General features: G+C 46.4%; 4 protein-coding genes across 7 annotated transcripts in view; 3 read left to right on the top strand and 1 right to left on the bottom strand.

Annotated features, from left to right (window-relative positions):
* Nucleotides 1–887, top strand: part of RBM8A (RNA binding motif protein 8A) — a 2,578-nt gene extending 1,691 nt beyond the window's left edge. Inside the window, exons 4-6 of one of the 2 annotated variants that reach the window (XM_017874856.1) lie at nucleotides 1–138; nucleotides 436–572; nucleotides 682–887. In XM_017874856.1, the coding sequence (XP_017730345.1) occupies nucleotides 1–138; nucleotides 436–572; nucleotides 682–727 (321 nt within the window). In that variant the 3' untranslated portion in view covers nucleotides 728–887. The remainder of the gene's footprint in view (nucleotides 139–435; nucleotides 573–681) is intronic. The other variant, XM_017874850.1, reaches the window with a different exon arrangement.
* A 422-nt stretch (nucleotides 888–1,309) lies between these two features.
* On the bottom strand, nucleotides 1,310–7,268 carry LOC108531432 (gonadotropin-releasing hormone II receptor-like). Its single transcript, XM_017874869.1, is given in 3 exon segments — nucleotides 1,310–2,083; nucleotides 2,531–2,741; nucleotides 6,364–7,268. Coding segments are annotated over 3 exon segments (1,140 nt in total). The 5' UTR covers nucleotides 6,874–7,268; the 3' UTR covers nucleotides 1,310–1,664.
* A 74-nt stretch (nucleotides 7,269–7,342) lies between these two features.
* On the top strand, nucleotides 7,343–14,621 carry PEX11B (peroxisomal biogenesis factor 11 beta). The gene is made up of 4 exons (XM_017874835.1): nucleotides 7,343–7,637; nucleotides 8,443–8,558; nucleotides 9,242–9,443; nucleotides 13,428–14,621. The coding sequence occupies exons 1-4, from the start codon at nucleotides 7,582–7,584 to the stop codon at nucleotides 13,831–13,833; spliced, it is 780 nt and encodes a 259-aa protein (XP_017730324.1). The 5' UTR covers nucleotides 7,343–7,581; the 3' UTR covers nucleotides 13,834–14,621.
* Nucleotides 14,622–16,090: 1,469 nt separating this feature from the next.
* ITGA10 (integrin subunit alpha 10) overlaps nucleotides 16,091–25,485 on the top strand; it is an 18,787-nt gene continuing 9,392 nt past the window's right edge. Inside the window, exons 1-14 of one of the 3 annotated variants that reach the window (XM_017874906.1) lie at nucleotides 16,091–16,350; nucleotides 18,280–18,391; nucleotides 18,591–18,700; nucleotides 18,907–18,998; nucleotides 19,220–19,334; nucleotides 20,938–21,065; nucleotides 21,550–21,698; nucleotides 22,786–22,936; nucleotides 23,128–23,293; nucleotides 23,428–23,501; nucleotides 23,725–23,869; nucleotides 24,081–24,229; nucleotides 24,467–24,610; nucleotides 24,751–24,954. In XM_017874906.1, the coding sequence (XP_017730395.1) occupies nucleotides 16,299–16,350; nucleotides 18,280–18,391; nucleotides 18,591–18,700; nucleotides 18,907–18,998; nucleotides 19,220–19,334; nucleotides 20,938–21,065; nucleotides 21,550–21,698; nucleotides 22,786–22,936; nucleotides 23,128–23,293; nucleotides 23,428–23,501; nucleotides 23,725–23,869; nucleotides 24,081–24,229; nucleotides 24,467–24,610; nucleotides 24,751–24,954 (1,791 nt within the window). In that variant the 5' untranslated portion in view covers nucleotides 16,091–16,298. The remainder of the gene's footprint in view (nucleotides 16,351–18,279; nucleotides 18,392–18,590; nucleotides 18,701–18,906; nucleotides 18,999–19,219; nucleotides 19,335–20,937; nucleotides 21,066–21,549; nucleotides 21,699–22,785; nucleotides 22,937–23,127; nucleotides 23,294–23,427; nucleotides 23,502–23,724; nucleotides 23,870–24,080; nucleotides 24,230–24,466; nucleotides 24,611–24,750; nucleotides 24,955–25,485) is intronic. The other 2 variants (XM_017874891.1, XM_017874899.1) reach the window with 2 other exon arrangements.

A 25,485-nucleotide genomic window follows, 5' to 3' on the forward strand; every position in this document is an offset into this window, starting at 1 on the left:
TCTGTTGAAGGCTGGATTCTTTTTGTCACTGGAGTCCATGAGGAAGCCACTGAAGAAGACATACACGACAAATTCGCAGAATATGGGGAAATTAAAAACATTCACCTCAACCTCGACAGGCGAACAGGATATCTGAAGGTATCCTAAGTGACACTTTATTGCCTCCTTTCTTTCATAACCCTTAGACAGCATTGGTAGTTCTGTGTTTGCTGTGGTTGGCCAAGAGCAAAGTTGAAATACAATGACATTTAAAACATGGATATGTTTTGTCAGACACGCCAAAGAGACAGACATGTTGTATATATACAGATATATGATGTACATTCATTGCTTAAATTTTATAGATTTTCCTGAGTTTAGATTTGAGGAAAAAGATACTCAGTGATGCTTGGGGAAATAGGAGGGTTTTCATATCTGTCTTTTTACTTTCCCCAGGGGTATACTCTAGTTGAGTATGAAACATACAAGGAGGCCCAGGCTGCTATGGAGGGACTCAATGGCCAGGATTTGATGGGACAGCCCATCAGCGTTGACTGGTGTTTTGTTCGGGGTCCACCAAAAGGCAAGAGGAGGTAAAATGAAGAGGGCAAACACTGGGTGAAGGGAATACGAACAAAACAGAATGAGGATGTAGTATTATGTCCCTCTAATGGACTCTTCTCCCTGCTTCTTTTTCTCCAGAGGAGGCCGAAGACGCAGCAGAAGTCCAGACCGGAGACGTCGCTGACAGGTCCTCTGTTGTCCAGGTGTTCTCTTCAAGATTCCATTTGACCATGCAGCCTTGGACAAATAGGACTGGGGTGGAACTTTCTGGTTTATATTTAATCTCTTACCCTATATGCATAGTATTTGAGTTGCGAATAAATGTTCCATTTTTGTTTTCTACATTTAATATTACTTTCCTATCGTAAAAGTGAAAGTTCTAAAGCATAGTAAGGCTGTATGGATCATTGTGAAGATAATTCTAGGGACTGAACTCTATTTTTTTTTTTTTTTTTGAGACGGAGTCTTGCTCTGTTGCCCAGGCTGGAGTGCAGTGGCCGGATCTCAGCTCACTGCAAGCTCCCCTCCTGGGTTTACGCCATTCTCCTGCCTCAGCCTCCCGAGTAGCTGGGGCTACAGGCGCCCGCCACCTCACCCGGCTAGTTTTTTATATTTTTTAGTAGAGACAGGGTTTCACCGTGTTAGCCAGGATGGTCTCGATCTCCTGACCTCATGATCCGCCCGTCTCGGCCTCCCAAAGTGCTGGGATTACAGGCTTGAGCCACCGCGCCCAGCCTATTTCTTTTTTTTTTGAGATAGAGTCTTGCTGTGTTCCCCATGCTGGAGTGCAGCTGCATGATCATAGCTCACTGCAGCTTCAAACTCCTGGGCTCAAGCCATTCTTCTGCCTCACCCTCCCTAGTAGTTGGGATTACAGGCACATGCCACCATGCCTGGCTAAATTTTTAATATTTTTGTAGAGATGGGGTCTTGCTGTGTTGCCTGGGTTGGTTATGTGAATTTCTATACTAGATACAGTCTCAAGTTTCAGGTAGGGTTTAAAGTAGACACTGGTCAGTATTTCTTTTTTGGGGGAACTAGGAGAGCAGGAGTAGAAGTGAGATGTTAAGATCTTATGGTATTAAAGACTTATTATATTGTTCCTATACACTCTGTTAGGATCAGATAGATGTTATAGAAATGTCTTCTGTTTCTCCTGCGCTTGTTGATGTCACAGTTTTTTGTACTTCCTGCTGTCTAAGGGCATGAATCTCCTGTTGGAGCATTCTCCCAGACCCTTCTTTAGAAGAGTCTATACTAAGTTCTTGGTGCCCTCTTCAGCAGCCAAGTGTGAAGGCCCCATAGAGGAGAGGATCCAAAGGAGCATTGAGGAGGCCAAAAAGGAAAAGGATGTGGCTCAGGCTGGGAGGGACTTCAGTTAGCATGGTGGGGGAGAACCAGTACCACAGACCCAGTAAGTAATAAGGTGTCCAGCAGAGGATGAAGGTCAGCAAGATAAGCAGGGCCAGTCTCAGGGCCCAGAGACGAACACGGGGACGATTGTCAAAGGAGCGGCGGAGGACAAATTCACCAGCAGGGGCTAGGAATTCAGAAAATATACTGTAATTCAGACTCTAAGCTTCTGAACTGAGTATAGGATGAATTGATGGAGGGGCATAGCTAGTGACACAGAGCTCGCCTCCTACAAGGAGGAGAATGCTGCAAACCCTTTTCCCCTTCCCAACCTGGGACTATATGATCTCTTACCCCCATGGATTATGATAGAAATGTGAAGCCACCCAGTCTACTTTAAGACTTGATGGTGTTCAAGAATAAATAATACTGATTGCCTCCCTAGTCCTTGTCCAGCTAACTCAGCTATTTATAATTGAAAGGATTCAATTAAATTAGCATCAGGTGCTAGACATATGGTTAGGATCTCACCACAGTTTAGTGACTGGTAGATAGCTATTAGGTAGGTAGATAAATGATGCTAGAGGCAACAGGTCTAGGGTTAAGGATTAAGGCCTGGGAATTGGAGTCTCACCATGGCTCCCCTTCCTTGTCTGGGGGCTGGACACACTGAGGACAATGCGGCTATAGCAGATGGCCATGGCAGTCAGTGGCAGCAGAAAGAGGCAGCAGAAGGTGAAGAGGTTATAGGTGGTCTCTTGCCATCGAGCCCTGAAGCTGCCTTTGGTGACACACTGAGTGAAAGGGACTGGGCCAGCTCGGTGGACGGTATGGAACAGGAACAGCTGGAGTGGAGTTCAGGACTATTAGAACTGGTTCCCCTCACCACCCAACCTACCCACCTGTGTCATACTGTCTCCTCCCAATTCATCCTTAATTCCAAGTGAACCAGCACAGTGCTGAAAAACAGTTCATCCATGGTGCCATGTTAAAGAGGTTGGAAATATATCTTGAAATCCTGTCTTCCTTTTAGGCTTGAATATGATGCTGAGCAGTGAGTTTGTTAAATCTCGGAACTTAAAACAATCCCGCCTTCTCAAGTACTATTCTAACACTGCGCTTTATAAGGGATGATATTTCTACCACCTCACTCATATTTTTAGCTGAAATGATTTTCCTGGTATGTCTGTTATTTTGTGGAAAAAGAAAAACTGTGTAAAATGGGTGCTGCCAAAATTCCAGGCCATTTTGCAGTGACTCTGAAGTGACCTTTAGTAGTAATAGTCTTATGTGCAGTAACTATAATGGTAAAGAATGTTAAATAATAAAATTTAACATTTTCCAAATGCTATTGGGCTGCCCCTCCCCCTTTTTGTTAAATTGCTGGGTTTTCCAACTGAATCAGTAAAAACTATTTCCATTTAGAGCTACAAGGTTAAAGTGCCTGGGTTCCAGTAATGCAGATTGAGTCACTATTAATTTGATAAAAGGTAAGCTCAGTAGGTATCAGATTCCTAGATACAAGGCATTTGGGACAGTGATTTTAGCAGACATGAGGGACATTTAGGAAAGATGAATAGTTTCAGCCTAAGACAGAGTTTTGTGAACTGTTTGGAGTTATGATCAGGCTACTCTGAGCTACTCGGAAAATGTTCTTTCCTCTTCCCATCTCTTGCATTCATATATTTATAATTTGTTTTTGTTTTTGTGCTATGCCTAAGAAGTACATGAGAATTGTGAGGAGTATAAAAATAGTCAAAGCTGGCTGGGCACAGTGGCTTATGCCTGTAATCCCAGCACTTTGGGAGGCTGAGGCGGGCGGATCACGAGGTCAGGAGATCGAGACCATCCTGGCTAATATGGTGAAACCCTGTCTGTACTAAAGATAAAAAAAATTAGTGGTGGCAGGCGCCTGTCGTCCTAGCTACTCGTGAACTCCAGGAGGCTGAGGCAGGAGAATGGCGTGAACCCGGGAGGCGGAGCTTGCAGTGAGCTGAGATTGCGCCATTGCACTCCAGCCTGGGTGACAGAGCAAGACTCTGTCTCCAAAAAAAAAAAAATAGTCAAAGCTCTTGGATTCATAGTTTGGTCCAAGCCTTGCTTTGATCTTTCCTCTCTCCTATTTTATTACCATTTACCATGTACTGTAGAAACATCCCTTTCAACTGCTGATAACTTGGGAACAAGCCTACAAAAATAAGTAATTTCTAACTACCCCAATCGTACCCCTAAGGACTCCTAAGCCCTTACCACACTAACGTGACGTTATTAAATTTTTTATTTTATTAACACTAATATTTTAACTACAACTACAGCATATGGGCAAGGCAGAATTTACCCAGAAGGATACTAATTTGGAACCAAAAAATTTCACCTTTTGCACATGTATCATACATGTCACAATCAGTTTGCCATTGAAACAAATAGAGATTGCAAATATTGTCAGATTGTCAGGCCATAAGAAAGGATGAAATTCATTTCCCATTGCATCATCTTGTGGCCCATGGATTTCAAGTGCCTTAGCCAAAATCATAGCTAGTTAGCAGTAGAGCCGAGACTCAGAAAAAAACAAAACAGGCAAACTGAAACAAAAAGTCTTCTAATTCCCAGTCTACATGTAAAATTTGCTTTATGTAAGCAAACCTAATTGTAAATGGCACTGTAGCAACAGGCTTATTTTAACACTTGGATTGGTAAAGGTCTTGTTTGCAACATATTAGAAGTATTAGTTTTCTCTTTTTATCTCCCCGGACAGAGTCTGGCTCTGTCACCCACGCCAGAGTGCAGTGGTGCAGTCTTGGCTTACTGCAGCCTCCACCTCCCAGGTTCAAGAAATTCTCATGCCTCAGCCTGCTGAATAGTTGAGATTACAGGTGCTCACCACTACACCGGGCTAATTTTTGTATTTTTAGTAGAGATGGGGTTTCATCATGTTGGCCAGGTTGGTCTTGAACTCCTGACCTCAAGTGATCCACCTGCCTTGGCCTTCCAAAATGCTGCGATTACAGGCTTGAGCCACCAGGCCTTTCTTTGTTCTTAGGAGTATAGTCAGACTAACTTCTTAGTTATATTTCTAATAATTGAGGATGTAAGTAAGGATCAAATCTTAAATCAGTATAATATATTATCATTCCAGAAACAAATCCTAGACCCTTCTTGGCCTCCTTCTAGACATAATTCTAATCCTACAGTCTCAGAGATGCTGCTCTATCCTGCCCCCCAACCCCATGATAGTGATAGTGGTTTTTGCCTTGAAGGAATTGCTTTGTATTTAGCTTTTTTCCCACCTAGATTTCTAGTTCCTTTTCAGTATTAGATTTGCTTTGAGATTTGATTAACCTAGTATTCAGGTTCAGATGCTCGCCTCTTTCCAATTTTAACACTCATTCGACAATAAAGTCAGTAAAAAACACAAATTTGGTTATGTCACTCTCTTTAGTGTCTCTCCACTGCACTCAGGATAAAGTACAATTTTATTATTTGTGATCTGGCTCGCTCTTCCCCTCTCAGCTCATTACTCACCATTAACTAGTCCTCAGCTTTTAGCAGCATTGAGATCCTCTATCCTCCATCTTCCCTAGCATTTCTCCTATTTTAATTGGTCTAACACCTATCTCTGAAGAATCAAACATTAACATCTGGAAAGCTGTTCCTGACTGCACGGCTGTGTCAGACACCCCTCTCTGCTCCCCACCCCCATTGTCTTCTTTAGCTCCTTTAGCATAACACTTTTGAATACACTATATTGTAATTGCCTAATTTCTTTGTTTCCTGCACTAGTCAATACATTTCCTGAAGGCAGAATTTTGCTACCCTATCCTTAGCAAAATTTGAGTGGCCCTGGAGATGCATATTACTTTTTGAATGGATAAATGAGTACCACAAAGTTTTACCCAAACCACTGACTTCACTCTCTTCATAGACCCCATGTATGTTTTCTGTTTTCTTCCCTGCCCCAATCTGAAGGAGGTGAGATTGGAAGGATGCAGAGATGCAGAAGCCAAGTGTAGTAAAACAGAGCTAATGGAAGAGGCACAAATAGAGGATACTGCTTATAAAAGGCAGGCTCTTAACAGATGTAAATTAACATGCAAATAATCTTACAGAAGAGAGCAGAGGTAGCCAGGCACGGTGCCTCACGCCTGTAATCTCAGCACTTTAGGAGACTGAGGCGGGCTGATCACGAGGTCGAAAGATGGAGACCACTTGGCCAACATGGTGAAACCTCGCCTCTACTAAAAATACAAAAATTAGCCGGGCGTGGTAGCGGGCGCCTGTAGCTTCTCGGGAGGCTGAGGCAGGAGACTTGCTTGAATCCAGGAGGCGGAGGTTGCAGTGAGCCGGCACAAAAAAAATAAAAAGCAGAGGCTTACTTCCTGAGAATTAATGGCCCCCAAGCGCACCCTTTAACTCATGCTACGGACCCAAATCCCTGTCCTGCCCGGTCCTGAGTCCTAGGTCACTCACCTGGGGCAAGGCAAGCAGGAAACTAAGTCCCCAGGCTGCCCCCAGAAGTTTCCTTACACCTGAACGGGATCCAAGCGGGTTGAGTACTGCTGCCTGGCGGTCCAGTCCAATGACCACAGGCAGGAAAGCTGCAGAATACATGGCCATTAGTTTCAGAAACATGAGTGTCCGACATGCGATGTCCCCGGCCAGCCATTGAACAGTGATATTCCAGGTGGCATCTAGGGGCATAACCACAAAAGTGACTAGTAAGTCGGCAGCTGCTAAATGGGCGAAGAGTCTCCTGACCGGAGAGGGGCGGAGCTGGCTGGGTTGCGGCCGTGTCACTGACCACAGGACGGCGAGGTTCCCTCCAGCCGAAGAAACAAACAGCACAATGGTCACTCCCACTCGGACCTTGGCTGCTGCCGAGAAGGTGGGCAGCTCTGAGCCCTCCACCACCACTCCTGATCCAGCCCAGACCTCCTCCCCCGCTGCTGACCCCCAAGGGGTGCCGTTGCCTGCAGACATGGTGGCCTGGAGAGAAACTGAGGAGGATGCAGTGTGGGTATGAAGCGGTTAGCTCTGGCCACTGATTCTTCTCCCACCTTTTCAGGATCTGGAGCTGATTATTGCGAACTTCGTTCACTAAAGCCTCTGCTTCTGGAGACTCTCCATCTGTTCTGGAGGAGGTCACTTGTCCAACTGTCAAGGTTCTGCAGGGAACGAAGATCTGGTACCAGTCACGCTCCTTTTTCCTTGGAAAGACCAGCCTGGGCTTCGGGTTTCTACTGCCCTAGACCTCTTTCGCCCCTACAGCCCTGGATTCGGTCAGAGCCTGCGTGCATGTGTATTTGGGAAGTTCTGCCGGGCGCACACCTATCCTGGCCTCCAAGGCGTGGAGTTCACTGCGGCGCTTTCTCGCCCCGCCCCGACCCCTGCAGGCCCCGCCCTTGGTCCTGAATATTTAAAGAAGAATGTGCCGCTGGAGGCGTGCTAGGGAGTGGAGATCGTCTGATAAGGAGACCCTCTGACAGAGACACGCACAATAATACGCAGATGTAGGCTCAAAAGACACGCGTTTCGCGTCCTGAAATTCCGCTTCGAGGGCAAGCTCCACTCGCTTTCTTTTCTGATATTGTTTGTCCCTCGCGAGGCACCGTTGGGTCGCGCAGGAGGCGTGACTAGGGGCGGGAAGTGGGGCGGGAGCGGGGCCGCGGAGCCTGGGCTACCGCTGTCATGGACGCCTGGGTCCGCTTCAGTGCTCAGAGCCAAGCCCGGGAGCGGCTGTGTAGGTGCGGCCCGAATAGGAATGGGGGTGGGGCGGGGGAGGGATGGGCAGAGGAAGACTCTAGTGAGGCGAAATCAGTTCAGGCTACAGGGGGGTCAAGAAGGGTCAACTCTGGCTACGGGGGCCCGAACGGACCGTGAGGCGCAGATTTGAGCCGCTGTTGAGATGATTCCTTTCCGCTCGCGGAAGAGATGGGGAAACTGAGGCATGAGTGGGTCAGCGGGGAGGCCACTCAGGGTTGCTGTGTCCACATAAGACCGACAGTGTTCTCACTGAGCGTTGATAGAATGAGGAGCATTCACCTCACGGTGGATAGCCCTGGACTCTGCCCCCAGAGATGAGGAGGCACTCCCAGTTTCCATGTCCCCACACCGTGCTGTCATTCGGGAACTCTGCGTCCGTCCTGGCGTTTGGTCTCCATTCAGCCAGAGGGCCTTGAAATCTCTTAGTTCACCTGTTCTGAGGAATAAAATGCCCTCCAACTGTCTGCCTCCCCTCATCGATCACATACATACTCACGCTGATGTGCTTGTGATGGACCCTGCGGCCTGCACTGGCCCCTTCCGGCCTCATCATTGTCAAATCTCTTATTTGCTCAGCATTCAATAGTGTTCCCCACCCCTTTCTAGACTCTTTTCTCCTTATGCCTTTCCCTTCCTCTGACCTGGAGAAGTGGTGAGATATGGGCATGGAGGAGGAAGGGGAGTGGTCTCAAACTGGGAAAGGGGGAAGTCTGTGCCTTTTGGAGGGTAATTTTGAGCGGAAGGTAAGGGAGGTCTCCACCTTACCTTGCCTGCCCTCTCCTCTAGGGCCGCCCAGTATGCTTGCTCTCTTCTTGGCCATGCGCTGCAAAGGCATGGAGCCAGTCCTGAGTTACAGAAACAGATTCGACAGCTGGAGGGCCACCTGAGCCTTGGAAGAAAGCGTAAGTAACTCTGTCTTTCCTTTTATCCCCCAACCCTTCCTCCATCCCCAGCTCTCCTTCCTTGGTCCCTCCTTCCTGTACCCTCTCTGCCTGTTCTTCTTTCTCATTTGGCTCTGCACTTAGCCTCTGCATGTGTCAAGTTGAGATAAGAGAGCAGGGGTACGGAAGTAATTAGGAGGGTTGGAGAGAATGGGGCAAGTTTGAGAAAACTAAACTGGCACAAAAATTAAATTTGAAATTGAAAAATGAAGTGTTTCTTCTCTTTATCTTTTATTTTTTTGAGACAGAGTCTCTCGTCCAGGTTGGAGTGCAGTGGCCCAATCTCGGCTCACTGCAACCTCTGCCTCCCAGGTTCAGGCAATTCTCCTGTCTCAGCCTCCTGAGCACCTGGGACTACAGGTGCCCACCACCATGCCGGGCTAATTTTTGTATTTTTAGTGGAGATGGGGTTTCACCGTATTGGCCAGGCTGGTCTCAAACTCCTGACCTCAGGTGATCCAACCACCTCGGCCTCCCAAAGTGCTGGAATTACAGGCTTGAACCACCGCGTCCAGCCTGTTTCTGCTCTTCAAAAACATTGTTATTATTGCTCAACTTTTGCCTTCTTGCTTTCTCTGTTTCTGTTTCTTGCTATCTGCCTCTCTACTTACAAATCCTTGCTTTCCCTTTCTAATCTTCACAAGTTCTACGCCTGGGTAACTCAGCAGATGCCCTTGAGTCAGCCAAAAGAGCTGTTCACCTATCAGATGTTGTCCTGAGATTCTGCATCACTGTTAGTCACCTCAATCGAGCCTTGTACTTTGCCTGTGACAATGTCCTGTGGGCTGGAAAGTCTGGACTGGCTCCCCGTGTGGATCAGGAGAAGTGGGCCCAGCGTTCATTCAGGTTTGATATCCTTTTCTCCTTCAAGATTTTTTTTTTTTTTTTGTAGCCTCTATATTGCATAGCTTGTCTTATGTGAGGGAAAGATCTCTTAGCATCTTTCCAGAGTATTATAAGTCTTGATCAGTCACTTGGCTTCCAGTCTTCAGTTAGATCTTAAACTATTGGAGAATATCAAATGGGGGGAGATGGAAGACAGATGATCTTCCATAATGAATGACTAATATTGTGCAAGGTAAGATATTATATCACTTTAATTGTGCTTCTATACCACAGGTTATTCCCCCTCACTACCTGCTTACTCATTCATTCCAAAAATATTTATTAGATGCTTACTGTGGGGCAGGGGATAAAGCAAAGAGCTAAACAGATAATCTGCCTATGTGCCTGTTCCCATGAAGCTTCCAGTTTAGTGGGGGAGTTAGATACTACAATGAATAACTTCTCATATATATTTGTGGGAAAGTATGCAGTATTATGAAAGAATATCACAAGGGGAGCTAATTTAGATTGAAAAATCAGGAAAAAACTCTTTGAGAAAGCAATATTTTAGTTCAGACCTGATGTCTGAGTAGGAGGAGTTAGACAAAGCCAACAGTAGCAGAAAAGACATTTCCAAACAGAGAAAATAGCACATTCTAAGTAAGGCTTTGAACTAAGACTTCAGGGAATTAGAGAAATAGAAAGCCAGTGTGATTGACAGTATTGAGTCCATCAGTTCAAATTTGAGAGGTAGACAGGTACCAGACCTTTCATATAGGGCCTTTTAGTTAATGCTTGTTTTATTTATCCTACAATGGAACATTATTGAAGGATTCTGAGCAGGGAAATGACTTGATTCAAATTGTGTTTAAAGGACATCTCTTTCTGAGATGTTGAAAATGGATTGCAGGCCAGGCGCGATGGCTCACACCTGTAATCCCAGCACTTTGGGAAGCCGAGGTTGGGGGATCACGAGGTCAGGAGTTCAAGACCAACCTGGCCAACATGGCAAAACCCCGTCTGTACTAAAATTACAAAAATTAACCAGGTGTGGCGGCGGGCACCTGTAATCCCAGCTACTCGGGAGGCTGAGGCAGGAGACTTGCTTGAACCTGGGAGGCAGAGGTTGCAGTGAGCTGCGATTGTGCTATTGCACTCCAGCCTGGGGGACAAGAGCGAGACTTTGTCTCAATAATAATAATAATAATAATAATAATAATTTGAATAATAGATCTAGAGAGTCAAAGAGGAATCAGTAGAGAGAAATGTATTTTATTTTGGATGTTTCAAAGTGGAGGAGGAGATGCCCTAATATGAGCAAGAGATGACGTTGGCTTGGACAGAGGAGGTAGCTGACAATGAAGGTAGGGAGAAATACGATGTGGGAGTAAAATTCCCTAACATATTATCTGTATTTGTTTTTTGTTTTCCTATGATTGTACTTTTTCGTTATATTAACCTTGCTTTTCCCTTCATCTTTCTCAGTGATTTACAACTATAACATGGCTTATGATGTATGAGGGGTGGGAGCAGAGGCATGGCTGGAGCAGTATGGAAAAGCAACTCCCTAAAGGAGTCTGTATGTTGTATTTATTCATTTCATCCAACAGATACTTACTGAGCTCTTACCATATGGTAGGCATCAGTCTACATACAGGGGTACAGTGGTTAAAGACAAACAAGGCCTCTGCTCCTCTGGAACTTACCTTGTAATGGGATGAGATAAATATAAATAAACAATAAATTAAAATATCAGATACTGGTAAGTGTTATGCAGGAAATTAAAACAGGGTTATGGAGTAGAGAGTAACTGATTCAGTGCTTTAGATTTAGGGATAAGGGAAGGCCTCTCCGAAGAGGTGATATTTAAGCTCATACCTGAAGAGCAAGAAAGAACTAGCTATGTGAGGATTTTGGAGGGAGAATATTCCAGGTAGAGGGAATAGGTAGTGCAAAGGTCCTAAGGCAAGAACAAGCATGATGAAATTAAAATGTAGAAAGAAACCAACATGGTTGGCGCATAATGATTGAAGGAAAGAATGATACAAGGTAAAGTTAGAGGGGTAGGGACCAGATGTTGAGTCCTGTAAGCCTCTCTAAGGTATTTACATTTTATTATGAATGTGATAGGAAGAAAACCATGACAAGCTGTGTTTTTTTGTTTGTTTGTTTATTTGTTTTTCTTTTTTTTTTTGAGATGGAGTCTTGCTCTGTTGCCCAGGCTGGAGTGTAATGGTGCAATCTCAGCTTACTGCAACCTCCACCTCCCAGGTTCAAGCAATTCTCCTACCTCAGCCTCCTGAGTAGCTGGGATTACAGGCACGTGCCACCGCGCCTGGCTAATGTTTGTATTTTTGGTAGAGACAGGGTTTCACCACATTGGTCAGGCTGGTCTCAAACTCCTGACCTCATGGTCCGCCTGCCTTGGCCTCCCAAAGTGCTGAAATTATAGGCGTGAGCCACCGCGCCTGGTCAACCATGGAGAATTTTAAGAAGGGAAGTAGTGATGTGATTTATGTTTATGCTAGCTACTATATGAAAATAGATTGTTGGGGGTGGGGCAAGAATGGCCACAGTGAGACCAGTTAAAACACTAAAGCAGAAGTCCAGACAAGAGATGTTAGTGGCTTAGAGTATGGCGGTGGGGTGTGATAGAGAGATGTGGTTGGATTCAGGATATACTTTGAAGGTAGATCAAGTTATTGAGTACAGACCACCATTGTCAGATTGGATTGCAAATAAAAAGCATGGATTTTTTTACTGAAGAAATTTATAATTTAACACATTTGGCAATTAAACCTCTGGGCCTCTTTTTTTTTTTTTTTTTAAAGAAATAGGGATTGGATTTAGATCACCTTTAATATGTTTGAGTCTCTGAAACAACTGAAATTTGTTCTTTCAAAACAAGTTTGCCTTGTTATAGGTCAAGTAGAGAGAGAGTGTGTGTGTGAGTGTGTGTGTGTGTGTTGCCAAGTGGAAAATGAAGTTTGAGATTGACCTTGGAAGATTTCATGATGCTCATGAAGTTTAAAACAGGATCTTAAGGCGCACATAAACATGTATTAGTTATAGAATGGTGGGAGGACTGTGTTTCTTCATTTTTATTGGGACATAATTGACAAATATAAATTATATATATTTAAGGAGTTATAGCTCGATGTTTGTACATGTATGTTGTGACGTGATCACCACAGTCAAGCTAATTAACATATCCATCATCTCGCATAATTACCTTTTTTCTTTTATGGTAAGAACACTTAAGATCTACCCTCCTGGCAAATTTCAAGTATACAATACAGTATTGTTAACTGTAGTCACAATGTTGTACATTAGATCTCCAGAACTTATTGATCTTGCATAACTGAAATTGTACACTTTGACCAATATCTTCCTATTTCCCCCACTCCCCAACCCCTGGCAACCCCCATTCTATTCTGTGCCTCTATGAGTTAGCCCTTTTTTTTTTGATACAGAATCTTTCTTTGTTGCTCAGGCCAGAGTGCAGTGGTGAGATCTCGGCTCACTGTAACCTCTGCTTCTTGGGTTCAAGCAATTCTCATGCCTCAGCCTCCCGAGTAACTGGGATTACAGGCGCTGGCTACCACACCTGGCCACCACACCTGGCCAATTTTTGTATTTTTATTAGGGACGGGGTTTTGCCATGTTGACCAGGCTGGTCTCAAACTCCTGACCTCAGGTAATCCACCTGCATTGGCCTCCCAAAGTGCTGGGATTACAGGCATGAGCCACCACGCCCCGCCTTATTTTAGCTTCCACCTATAAGTGAGATTATGCAGTATTTGTCTTTCTGTGTCTGGCTTGTTTTGCTTAGCATAGTGTCCTCAAGGGAGGCCATTTCTGATAGGGGTAATAGCATTCACTTTACTTCTGATGATCTAATGTGTAATCTCTTTGTGCTACAGGAAAAGACAATGTTAAAATGTGATGTTGGATATGTTAAGTAGGTATCCATGCCCTTACTGACCCTTTTGCTCTGTGTATCAGGTACTATTTGTTTTCCCTCATCATGAATTTGAGCCGTGATGCTTATGAGATTCGCCTACTGATGGAGCAAGAGTCTTCAGCTTGTAGCCGGCGACTGAAAGGTTCCGGAGGAGGAGTCCCCGGAGGAAGTGAAACTGGGGGACTTGGGGGACCAGGGACTCCAGGAGGAGGTCTGCCCCAGCTGGCTCTGAAACTTCGGCTGCAAGTCCTGCTCCTGGCTCGAGTCCTTAGAGGTCATCCCCCACTTCTGCTAGATGTGGTCAGAAATGCCTGTGATCTCTTCATTCCACTGGACAAACTAGGCCTCTGGCGCTGTGGCCCTGGGATTGTGGGGCTTTGTGGCCTCGTGTCCTCCATCCTGTCTATTCTCACCCTAATCTATCCCTGGCTACGACTCAAGCCCTGACCTTCTGGTGCAGGATAAGGAGGGGACCTGAATTGGTGAGATGGAATCTTAGATCGTCCCCCATGTACCAGCCTCATTCGAATTCTACTCTTTGGTTGAAGTTAGAAATTCAGAGATTTAGGGGTGGAGGAAGAGCTTTGGGGAAGATGAGGTAAGGAAAGGTGACTCGTGAAGTTAATAGGATGTGTCTAATTTCTAGATGTGCCTGAGCTTCTGTTCTTTTCCTCTGTCTTTGTCTGTGTCTCTCTTGAATGTATTTACTTTGTGTCTGTTATGTCTATTTAAGGTTCTGTGTCCATGCATCTCTCTCTCTCTTTCTTTTTTTAACCTTCTCATTCTTCTATCCAGGGATTTAATCAGCAGAATTACCTTTTGGTAGGGGAGGTATAAGGTTTGGTCTGTAAGGTTCTAACTGCCTTCTTTTTTCTCACAGAGGTGGCTTATGGCAGATTTTTCCTCCTTCAAACTCCAAACATAATTTTAATACTATGTGCCAGTGGACTCTTCCCTCATATCTCTGCACCACAAGTGGTTGGATGTTTCCTCTTCCTCCCTCATGTCTACCTCACCAGCCTCGCTCATGATTTGGCCCTTATCCTTCCTTGTACACATACCTTCAGATTTCTGCTTACACTTTGATTTCAGAGCTTTGTTCCCTAGTCTGTTCCCTAGTGTAGCATCTTGCTGTAAATCTTGTACAATGATTCTGTGTAAATAGCTGTGGCCTATGCCAATAATGAAGAGCAAGCCTTTCAGGTAAGCAAATTAAAGTTCAGTTTGCTCATCAACATTTAGTCTGGTCCCTCATTTTTTGGTCATTTGAAGCCCCTATTCCTGTCACTATGGTTTGGGTTTTTCTTGGGATTAGCCACTAATGTCACCCACATTATTTTTATTGAGCACCTACAGTATGTAAAGCAAAATACTTAGTGGACATCCAGAAATCTAAGAACCTCCACACTCCCAACTTTTAAGAAGTTTATAACCTAGCTGAGGAGTTGGGGTGGCAGAGGGGTGGTCTAATACTAAAGTTATTGTCCTGGCTCCACAAAACACATCTCATACCAGTTGATATATAATCCCTCTAAGAAGCAGAATGCCATATGACAGCATAGGCTAAGAGCCAAGAACGGAACTCAGTGGTGTGGGGCTGGTAAGGATTTGGAGCTGTGTCTTCACATGTTGGGACTCCCCTGGGTGGGTAGAGAAAATGATACCACTGCTGTCAGCTCTTTCATTTTCCCTGTTCCAGGTTGAGATAAATAAGGTTAGGAAGTAAAAAGAATCTATCGGCCAGGTGTGGTGGCTCATGCTGGTAATCCCAGCACTTTGGGAGGCCAAGGCAGGTGGATCACTTAAGGTCAGGAGTTCAAGACCAGCCTGGCCAACATGGTGAAACCCCGCCTCTACTAAAAATACAAAATTAGCCAGGCATGGTGGCATGTGCCTGTAGTCCTAGCTACCTGGGAGGCTGAGGCATGAGAAATGCTTGAACCCAGGAGACAGAGGTTGCAGTGAGCCAAGATTGCGCCACTGCACTCCAGCCTGGGTGATAGAGTGAGACTCTGCCTTAACAAAGAAAAAAAAAAAGAATCTGAACCTATCTCCTATCCCCCAGCCGGGTGCAGTGGCTCACTTTGGGAGACTGAGGTGGGAGGATTCCTTGAGTTCAGGAGTTCAAGACCAGCTTGGGTAACATAGTGAAACCCTGTCTGTATTCTCAATATAAATAATTTGTCTAAAAACTTTTAGATAAAAGTTTAAGATTCTTTTCTTATAAAAGAAGAATCCATCTCCCACTCCTGTTCCAAATTTGAGGAAAGCATTATTGACCTAGCAACAACAAACAGTAGAAAAAAAGAAATAGCAGAAATGGACAAAAAAAAAAAATGTTCTCTGGCCGGGCGCGGTGGCTCAAGCCTGTAATCCCAGCACTTTGGGAGGCCGAGACGGGCGGATCACGAGGTCAGGAGATCAAGACTATCCTGGCTAACACGGTGAAACCCCGTCTCTACTAAAAAATACAAAAAACTAGCCGGGCAAGGTGGCGAGCGCCTGTAGTCCCAGCTACTTGGGAGGCTGAGGCCGGAGAATGGCATAAACCCGGAAGGCGAAGCTAGAAGTGAGCTAAGATCTGGCCACTGCACTCCAGCCTGGGCGACAGAGCGAGACTCCATCTCAAAAAAAAAAAAAAAAAAAAAAAAAAAAAAAAAAAAGTTCTCTGGATATAGAGATGAGGCCTCCAGGGGGCAGCACCAAGGCAGAGAAATAGACTAAGATGGCTCAGTCCTTTCCTTGGTCTGGGGCTCCCCACAGTTCCCCACCATCACTCCTCCCATTCCTTCCAACTTTATTTTAGCTGCCATTGGGAGGGGCAGGATGGGAGGGAAAGTAAAGAAAACAGAAAAGGAGAGGGACAGACAGAGGCCAGAGGACTTCTCATACCGGACAGAAACAGATCAGGCATGGAACTCCTCCTCATCACTCACCTGTTCTTGCCCCTGGTGTTCCTGACAGGTGAGGGAAGTTAACTTCTTGGTTTCTGGTGGGAATGGAAGATACATAGATCGTTTGGAATTGGGACCATTAGAGTTAAAATTCTTTGGGATTTAGGAAGCGAACACTGGTTCTACATTTCTTGTTATGTGTGTCTGTGTCCTTGTGCATTTTTAGGCCCTCACATATGACTGTTTCAATATTGAGACTGGCAGGGGCTAAAGCTGCCTAGGACCTTGTGTAAGATTTGTATCTAATAATAATCATTATAATTATTATTTTTTAAAGATAGGGTCTTACTTTGTTGCCTAGGCTGGACTGCAGTGGTGCAACCATAGCTCAGTAGTCGGGACCACTAGGTGTGCGCCACCACACCCAGCTAATTTTTTTTTTTTTTTTTTTTTGAGACAGGGTCTCACTCTGTCACTCAAGCTGGAATGCAGTGGCATGATCATGGCTCACTCTAGCCTCAACCTCCCAGACTGAGGTGATCCTCCCACCTTGGCCTCCCGAGTAGCTGAGACTATAGGCATGTGCTACCACGCCTGGCTAATTTTTTTTTTTTTTTTTTTGTAGAGACAGAGTTTTGCCATGTTGGCCAGGCTGGTCTTTAACTCCTGGACTCAAGCAATCCGCCCCCCACAGCCACCGAGAGTGCTGGGATTATAGGCATGAGCCAGCATGCTTGGCTGAGATTTGTATCTAAATATATAAAATCTTCATCCTAAGCCCTATAGGAGTAAGGAGACAAAAAAGAAATGTGATGTGACTTTCCATGTGGCTAGTCTGATTCCTATTATCCCCTCCCTAACTTCTTACCCTTGGTGGTCCCTGGGGCCTGAGGCATAACTGACTAACTATGTGGTCAGAACTCTGGGTTTATCTAACCAATGAGCTGCAGTTTCTAGTCATACAGCCCTGCCAGTTTTCTGGATGCAGAACTGCTCACATACAAAACACCTTTCTGAAAATGAGCATGGTTTGGGATAAAGCTATAGCCGTTGGTAATGGTGGGGGGGTGGGGGTAGCCTGAGAGGGGTTGCTTAGAAGTACAGAGCAAGACATAGTTGGGGAAAGGACCATGGGAAGGACAAGAGGCCTGGAGTTTTTCCTTGGCAGTGCCCTGTAATCATTGTTTCCTAAAATACCAGCTCTGATTTTAAAGGCATTGGGGTCAAAAGGGAAGATCAGCCAGGGTCAGCCACCTTTAGAGTGGGCTAAAGGCTGAGGAAACCATGGAGGTCAGCGGTGGGGGATGGGAGGTGCAGTTGGGAGAGTAGATGAGTTAAAAAGGAGGCAGGTTGTGGGAAACTTCAGGGTGATGGGACCCTTGGCAAGGATGGATGGCAAACTATGTGTGTGGGCAGGCGGGTGGCCCCACCCAGTTAATTACCACTGAGATTGCCAAGGCTAGAATCAACCAGAGACCTAGACATTGGAAAAAGACAGTGAGGGTGTGACAATGACGCTGGGAGTCAGGAAGAGACAGAGAAGGAGAGAGCCAGACATGCGGTGCTTCTTAGCTTCCTTTCATTCCCCCTATGTTGGGGAGAATTGGAAGCAGTGGTTGTTCTGGGGATACAGAAAGGCCCTCTCCATCTTTTGACCCTCACAGTTTGTTGAGGAGTGTGTGTGGGAGGAATGTTGTGGAAAAGAGTAACTTGACCTTTTCAGACATGTCTGTGAATGAAATTTCAGAGGTGGGAATGGAAATACAGCTGTACATCAGCATGGCAGAGGGCCACAGGTTAGGCATCTGGACAGAAACACAGGAAGGGGATCATCTTTGCCTGGGGCTCTGAGCACAAGACACTGAGAGAGGCCAGAAAAGCTTATGAGTGAAAAAGCAGGCAGAAAGACTGAGATTGAGATGCTCCCTCATAGCTTCTCTCCGGCTGTGCCTCTAGTCATTCACTACCTCATGCTAACCTTATGATCCTGGCCCCACAGGTCTCTGCTCCCCCTTTAACCTGGATGAACATCACCCACGCCTATTCCCAGGGCCACCAGAAGCTGAATTTGGATACAGTGTCTTACAACATATTGGGGGTGGACAGCGATGGTGAGGAAGAAACTGGAGTGCCAGGGGACTGGGACTGCAGTAGTGCTAACAAAGGGGAGGCAAGATAGATGGGACTCTAAACTAATCTGGCCTTTTGAAAGTGGCTGGGGCTCTAAACTTGCCACCTCCATGCTTTTTCCCTTTGGCCTATGTCAAGGGTCATGTTCGCCCTATGCTTATATTCACATCCTCTTCCCAGGATGCTGGTGGGCGCCCCCTGGGATGGGCCTTCAGGCGACCGGAGGGGGGATGTTTATCGCTGCCCTGTAGGGGGGGCCCACGATGCCCCATGTGCCAAGAGCCACTTAGGTAAGAAGATGCCTGACCCTTCTCCTAAACCCTGACCTTGATACTCTAGAAGCTTCAACTCCCTATACCTCAGCTTTTTCACCCCTAAAATCCACATACTCCCTGTCCCCAATCTGATACTGCTCATTCTCCTCCAAAATCATATGAATTCAAGCACCCCATCTATGACACCATGATCTCATTCTCTTCTACCTCCTTCCAACCAGGTGACTACCAACTGGGAAATTCATCTCATCCTGCTGTGAATATGCACCTGGGAATGTCTCTGTTAGAGACAGATGGTGATGGGGGATTCATGGTGAGCTAAGGAAAGGGTGGTGGCAGTGTCTCTGAAGGTCCATAATAGAAAAAAGAGCAGTGTGGTAAGGGAAAATGGTCTGTGTGGAGGGGCCAAGAAGTTAAAAACCTAGAAAGCAAGGTAGGTAATGTCAGGGGGTGGTCTTCATGCCTCCTTCAACTGGGAGCATGTTCTGAGGGTGCCCTCCCAAGCCTGGGAGTAACTATTTCCCCCATCCCCAGGCCTGTGCCCCTCTCTGGTCTCGTGCTTGTGGCAGCTCTGTCTTCAGTTCTGGGATATGTGCCCGTGTGGATGCTTCATTCCGGCCTCAGGGAAGCCTGGCACCCACTGCCCAACGTGAGCCAGAGGAAGGCTGAGTACTTGGTTCCCAGAAGGGGATACTGGGTGGGAAAAAGATGGGGCAAAGGGGTATGATGCCTGGCAGAGGGCCTGCATGGCTGTCCTCATCGTTACCTAATATGCTTGCAAAAGCTCCATGTTTCCTGACAGATTAGAATTCAGACTCCTGGCCAGGTATGGTGGCTCACACCTGTAATCCCAGCACTTTGGGAGGCCAAGGTGGGCAGATCACTTGAGGTCAGGAGTTCAAGACCAGCCTGGCCAACATGGTGAAATCCCATCTCTACTAAAAAAGTACAAAAATTGCCAGGTGTGGTGGCTCATGCCTGTAATCCCAGCACTTTGGGAGGCCGAGGCGGGCAGATCATGAGGTCAAGAGATCGAGACCATACTGGCCAACATGGTGAAACCCCATCTCTACTAAAAATACAAAAATTAGCTGGGCGTAGTGGTGAGCACCTGTAGTCCCAGCTATTCGGGAAGTGGAGGCAGGAGAATCGCTTGATCTAGGGAGGCAGAGGTTGCAGTGAGCCGAGATCGTGCCACTGCACTCCAGTTCTGGTGACAGAGTGAGACTCTGTCTCAAAAAAAAAAGAAAGAAAAAAAACACAAAAGTTAGCCGGGCGTGGTGGTGTATGCCTGCAATCTCAGCTACTCGGGAGGCTAAGGCAGGAGAATCTCGCTTCAACCCAGGAGGTGGAGGTTGCAGTGAGCCAAGATTGTGCCACTGCACTCTAGCCTGGGTGACAGAGTAAGCAAGACACCATCTCAAAAATAATAATAATAATAACTCGGACTCTTTATCAGGAGTCCATGATCTGGCCTGGCACAGTGGCTCATGCCTGTAATCCCAACATTTTGGGAGGCCAAGGCAGGAGGATTGCTTGAGGTCTGGAGGTTTGAGACCAGCCTGGGCAACATAGACCCCATCTCTACAAAAATAAAAAATAAAAAAATTAGCCAGGCATGGTGGTGCATGCCTGTGGTCCCAGCTACTCAGGAGGCCAAGGTGGGAAGATCGTTTGAGCCCAGGAGGTCGAGGCTGCAGTGAGCCATGATTATGCCACTACACTCCAGCCTGGGCAACAGAGTGAGACTCTGTCTCAAAAACAAACAAAATGTTCTCTACCCAAATGCCTTTCCTAATATTCTCTTCTCCTTAAATATTTTCAGTCTTTACTATCTTCTTAGTTGCTACCATGTTTCATTCCCCACCATCAGAACCAATCTGCTTTTGTTCCCCCACTGTACAGAGTCATGCTATGTTCCTACCTAGCATTTAATTCCTTCTTGTTTTTTAGAGCATTGTATATATAAATTATATATGTATATAAATGTGTATATGTGTGTGTTTATATACCTATATATGCATATATACACATATATACATTTATATATATACTTACATATACACAATTACTAAAGATTACTAAAGGAATCTTTTATTAATTTCTACACTTACACAGAGCCTGGCACAGTACCTTCTTTGCATGTAAGAAGTGCCTTATAAATGTCTAAATTGAATGTGTCCTCCTGTGACCTCTTTCCTTTGTTGCCCCCAGCTCAGTGTCTTCTACCTCAGTTTCCCCCTTCCTTCTAGGCTGCCCAACATACATGGATGTTGTCATCGTCTTGGATGGCTCCAACAGCATCTACCCCTGGTCTGAAGTTCAGACCTTCCTACGAAGACTGGTAGGGAAACTGTTTATTGACCCGGAACAGATACAGGTAAGAGAAGGCAATATGAGCTGGGTGCAGTTGCTTGTGGCACCTACTCAAGAGGTGGAGGTGGAAGGATCCCTTGAGGCCAGGAGTTCAAGACTAGCCTGGGCAATATAGTGAGACCTCATCTCTAAAAATATGAAAAAAAAAGAAAAAAATTAGCCAGGCATAGTGGCATGCACCTGCAGTCCCAGCTACTCAGGAGGCTGAGGTAAGAGATCAATTGAGCCCATGAGTTTGAGGCTGTAGTGAGCTTTGATCACACAGCTGCACTCCAGCCTGGGTGAAAGAGTGAGAACCCATTTCTTAGAGAGAGAAAAGCAATATGGATGGGCTTGGAAGGGGAGAGACAGAGAGAGAGGGGATAAATGTAGGTGTTGTCTTCAGTAGTATCCAAGTGTTCATCTCTCCTCTTCTTACATACTTTCTTCTTCCTCCTCTCCCCCGATCTCACATACATACATTTCATTTGAATGCGCTTTATTCCCAGGTGGGACTGGTACAGTATGGGGAGAGCCCTGTACATGAGTGGTCCCTGGGAGATTTCCGAACGAAGGAAGAAGTGGTGAGAGCAGCAAAGAACCTCAGTCGGCGGGAGGGACGAGAAACAAAGACTGCCCAAGCAATAATGGTGGCCTGGTGAGGCACTGGGAAGAGAGGTGTGGGAAGCTAGAGCAATGAAGCCTTAGAAGAGTTAGGGCAGGGCTGGGTGCGGTGGCTCATGCCTGTAATCCCAGCACTTTGGGAGGCTGAGGCGGGCAGATCACCTGAGGTCGGGAGTTTGAGACCAGCCTGACCAACGTGGAGAAACCCTATCTCTACTAAAAATACAAAATTAGCCAGGCATGGTGGCACATGCCTGTAATCCCAGCTACTCAGGAGGCTGAGGCAGGAGACTCTTTTGAAACCGGGAGGTGGAGGCCCCGGTGAGCCGAGATCACGCCATTGCACTCCAGCCTGGGCAATAAAAGCAAAACTCCATCTCAAAAATAAAATAAAATAAAATAAAGAAATAAAGTAAAACTTTCCCTTTAAAAAAAAAAAGAAAAAAAAAACAAGAAGGAGAAGTTAGGGCAGGTTTGGAGTGCAGTGTATATATCCCAAGATGTCTTGCATACTTTCTTTGTATGTACACTAATGGTACACAGAGGAAGGCTAAGTGGGTTGTCATTGCACTCCCTCTCACTACATTTCCACCAAGTGTCTATGTCTGTGTCTTTCCATATTTCACAGACAGAAGTATCTTTCTATCCCTCCACTCCAACAGTGATCCTGGCCCACAGGTTCTCCACTACTGATGTCCTAGCTCACGTTCCAAACATGATCCAAAACTCATCTCTAGGGGCACAGTGGTAAAATTGAAACAAAACAACTCATGTCTGGGAGGAGTCCCTGCGCAGACCATTCTCTTCTATTCTATATTTCCTTAGTATTTATCCTCCCAAGTATAATATTTGTTGAATGAATCTGAGTGTATGAATGTTGTACTTATTTAGATTGATAAGCTACTCTGTATGTTCTATGACATTCAAACATTTGAGCTCTCATTCCATGCCATCTCCATGTTAAATACTCAAGAAATGGCCTAAAAGCAAGATGCCTGACCTCAGTGAAGTGCTGATGTTAAATCCTGTGTGTGTGTGTGTGTGTGTGTGTGTGTGTGTGTGTGTGTTTGTGTGTGTCTGCATACATCTGATCACACCTCCTCACTCCTTTCTCTTCTCAGCACAGAAGGGTTCAGTCAGTCCCATGGGGGCCGACCCGAGGCTGCCAGGCTACTGGTGGTTGTCACTGATGGAGAGTCCCATGATGGAGAGAAGCTTCCTGCAGCACTGAAGACCTGTGAGGCTGGAAGAGTGACACGCTATGGGATTGCAGTGAGAATTCACCCTGGATCTGGAAGAGTTGGGGGGTCGCAAGGGGGCAGTGTCTTGTGAACTGTCCAAGGACTGGGAACTTGAGGAAAACAAGGGCATTAACTACTTCCCAGACTTCAGCCTCATCATGTTAGTTGGCTGTGTTCTGTGCCAACTCTAACGTCTCATTCCTTGATCTTATGACCTCTTAGGTCCTTGGTCACTACCTCCGGCGGCAGCGAGATCCCAGCTCTTTCCTGAGAGAAATTAGAACTATTGCCAGTGATCCAGATGAGCGATTCTTCTTCAATGTCACAGATGAGGCTGCTCTGACTGACATTGTGGATGCACTAGGAGATCGGATTTTTGGCCTCGAAGGTGAGGATTACTCTGGAGAAATGGACAGAGCAGGAGAAGTTCTGGAGTGTAGGTGGGGCTCTGGAGTGAGTTCAGTAGGTCAAAGGGGAAACTGTCTTCCCCTGATACTGTCTCAATATTTTCTCACGACTAAGGGACCCATGCAGAAAATGAAAGCTCCTTTGGGCTGGAAATGTCTCAGATTGGTTTCTCCACTCATCGGCTAAAGGTTGGACAGATTGACCCCTTCATGACTTCTCCCATTCTCTGACTCAGATAACTTCAACCACAGGGCCCTCCAGATTCCTCCTTTAACCAGCCTCCATGCTGACCTTCCCGTGCCTTTCCATCTGAGCCCAGCAGACCCTCAGTGATCTTTTCACTCCTGGAATGTTTTTTTCCCTTTATTCCCCACTGTCTTCTCAGTGACTCCATCTGCTTCTGTCCCACAGGATGGGATTCTCTTTGGGATGGTGGGGGCCTATGACTGGGGGGGCTCTGTGCTATGGCTTGAAGGAGGTCACCACCTTTTCCCCCCACGAATGGCTCTGGAAGACGAGTTCCCCTCTGCATTGCAGAACCATGCAGCCTACCTGGGTGAGTAGCAGAGAGTTGCAGAGGACTTGCAGGGTAGGGGAGGAAATACATCCCTAGTTGGGGGGTATGAAATACTCCCTCTTAACTCATGAGGTTTCTCATTGACCTCTTGCTGCTTCCCTTGGGACCTCCCGCTGTGCCTTTAGGGAACCCCCTACTCTGGACCCCATCTTCTTTTCCTTTACTACTCTGTTACTTTGCTCACTTCTAGGTTACTCTGTTTCTTCCATGCTTTTGCCGGGTGGACGCCGCCTGTTTCTCTCTGGGGCTCCTCGATTTAGACATCGAGGAAAAGTCATCGCCTTCCAGCTTAAGAAAGATGGGGCTGTGAGGGTTGCCCAGAGCCTCCAGGGGGAGCAGGTAGGGCATCCAAGGAAGGGTGGGACCTTTGGATTCCCAGGGACCTCCGGGCTGTTGGGGAGGAGTGTGAAGTGGGTAAGAGAGGGGCCTGCAAAGTCTGTGCGGAATTCTGGTTGGCAGAGTCTGTCAGGGATGTAAGGAGCAGACTGGCAGGCTGGTGAGTGCTTCCCAATGAGTCCACTTGTCTACAGTCACCTTCCCTTTTCTCTGGGGTCATTATCACCCACCATTCCCCAGATTGGTTCATACTTTGGCAGTGAGCTCTGCCCATTGGATACAGATAGGGATGGAACAACTGATGTCTTACTTGTGGCTGCCCCCATGTTCCTGGGACCCCAGAACAAGGAAACAGGACGTGTTTATGTGTATCTGGTGGGCCAGGTGAGACTTGCTGGGACCCCCTGCCCTGGACTTGCGTTGTGGGGGTGAGGGAGGAAAGGAGGGAGGGTGCACATATTTGACGGTTTGCTGAGAGGTTGGGGCTGCTGGATTAGCATCTTCTATCTTCTCTCCTCCACCAGCAGTCCTTGCTGACCCTCCAAGGAACACTTCAGCCAGAACCCCCCCAGGATGCTCGGTTTGGCTTTGCCATGAGTGCTCTTCCTGATCTGAACCAAGATGGTTTTGCTGATGTGGCTGTGGGGGCACCTCTGGAGGATGGGCACCAGGGAGCACTGTACCTGTACCATGGAACCCAGAGTGGAGTCAGGCCCCATCCTGCCCAGGTCAGGAGTACCCAAATAAAGCAGGGGCATGGTTGTAGGAAGAGGAGTAGGGGGATTCTCTTTGCTTGTCAATAGTGCCCTTGGCTTGAGACCCAAACTGAACAAGTGCTTTTATTAGTAGGCAAAAACATAAGGCAGCGGGGTAGAATACAGGTTGCTGAACTAAGAACTCCTGAACACAGGCAAGTTTCTCTTATTCGCAGGACTGATGGGAGGATTATAAAGAGCAAGGCATGGCCGGGCGTGGTGGCTCACGTCTGTAATCCCAGCACTTTGGGAGGCTGAGGCAGGCGGATCACCTGAGGTCGGGAGTTGGAGACCAGCCTGGCCAACATGATGAAACTCTACTAAAAATACAAAAAGTTAGCTGGGCCTGGTGGCACATGCCTATAATCCCAGCTACTTGGGAGGCTGGGGCAGGAGAATCGCTTGAACCTGGGAGGCGGAGGTTGCAGTGAGCCAAGATCACACCATTGCACTCCAGCCTGGGCAACAAGAGTGAAACCCCATCTCAAAAAAAAAAAATAAATA

This window comes from Rhinopithecus bieti, unplaced genomic scaffold, assembly GCF_001698545.2.
Source record: "Rhinopithecus bieti isolate Rb0 unplaced genomic scaffold, ASM169854v2 scaffold_1234, whole genome shotgun sequence".
Taxonomy (NCBI): domain Eukaryota; kingdom Metazoa; phylum Chordata; class Mammalia; order Primates; family Cercopithecidae; genus Rhinopithecus; species Rhinopithecus bieti.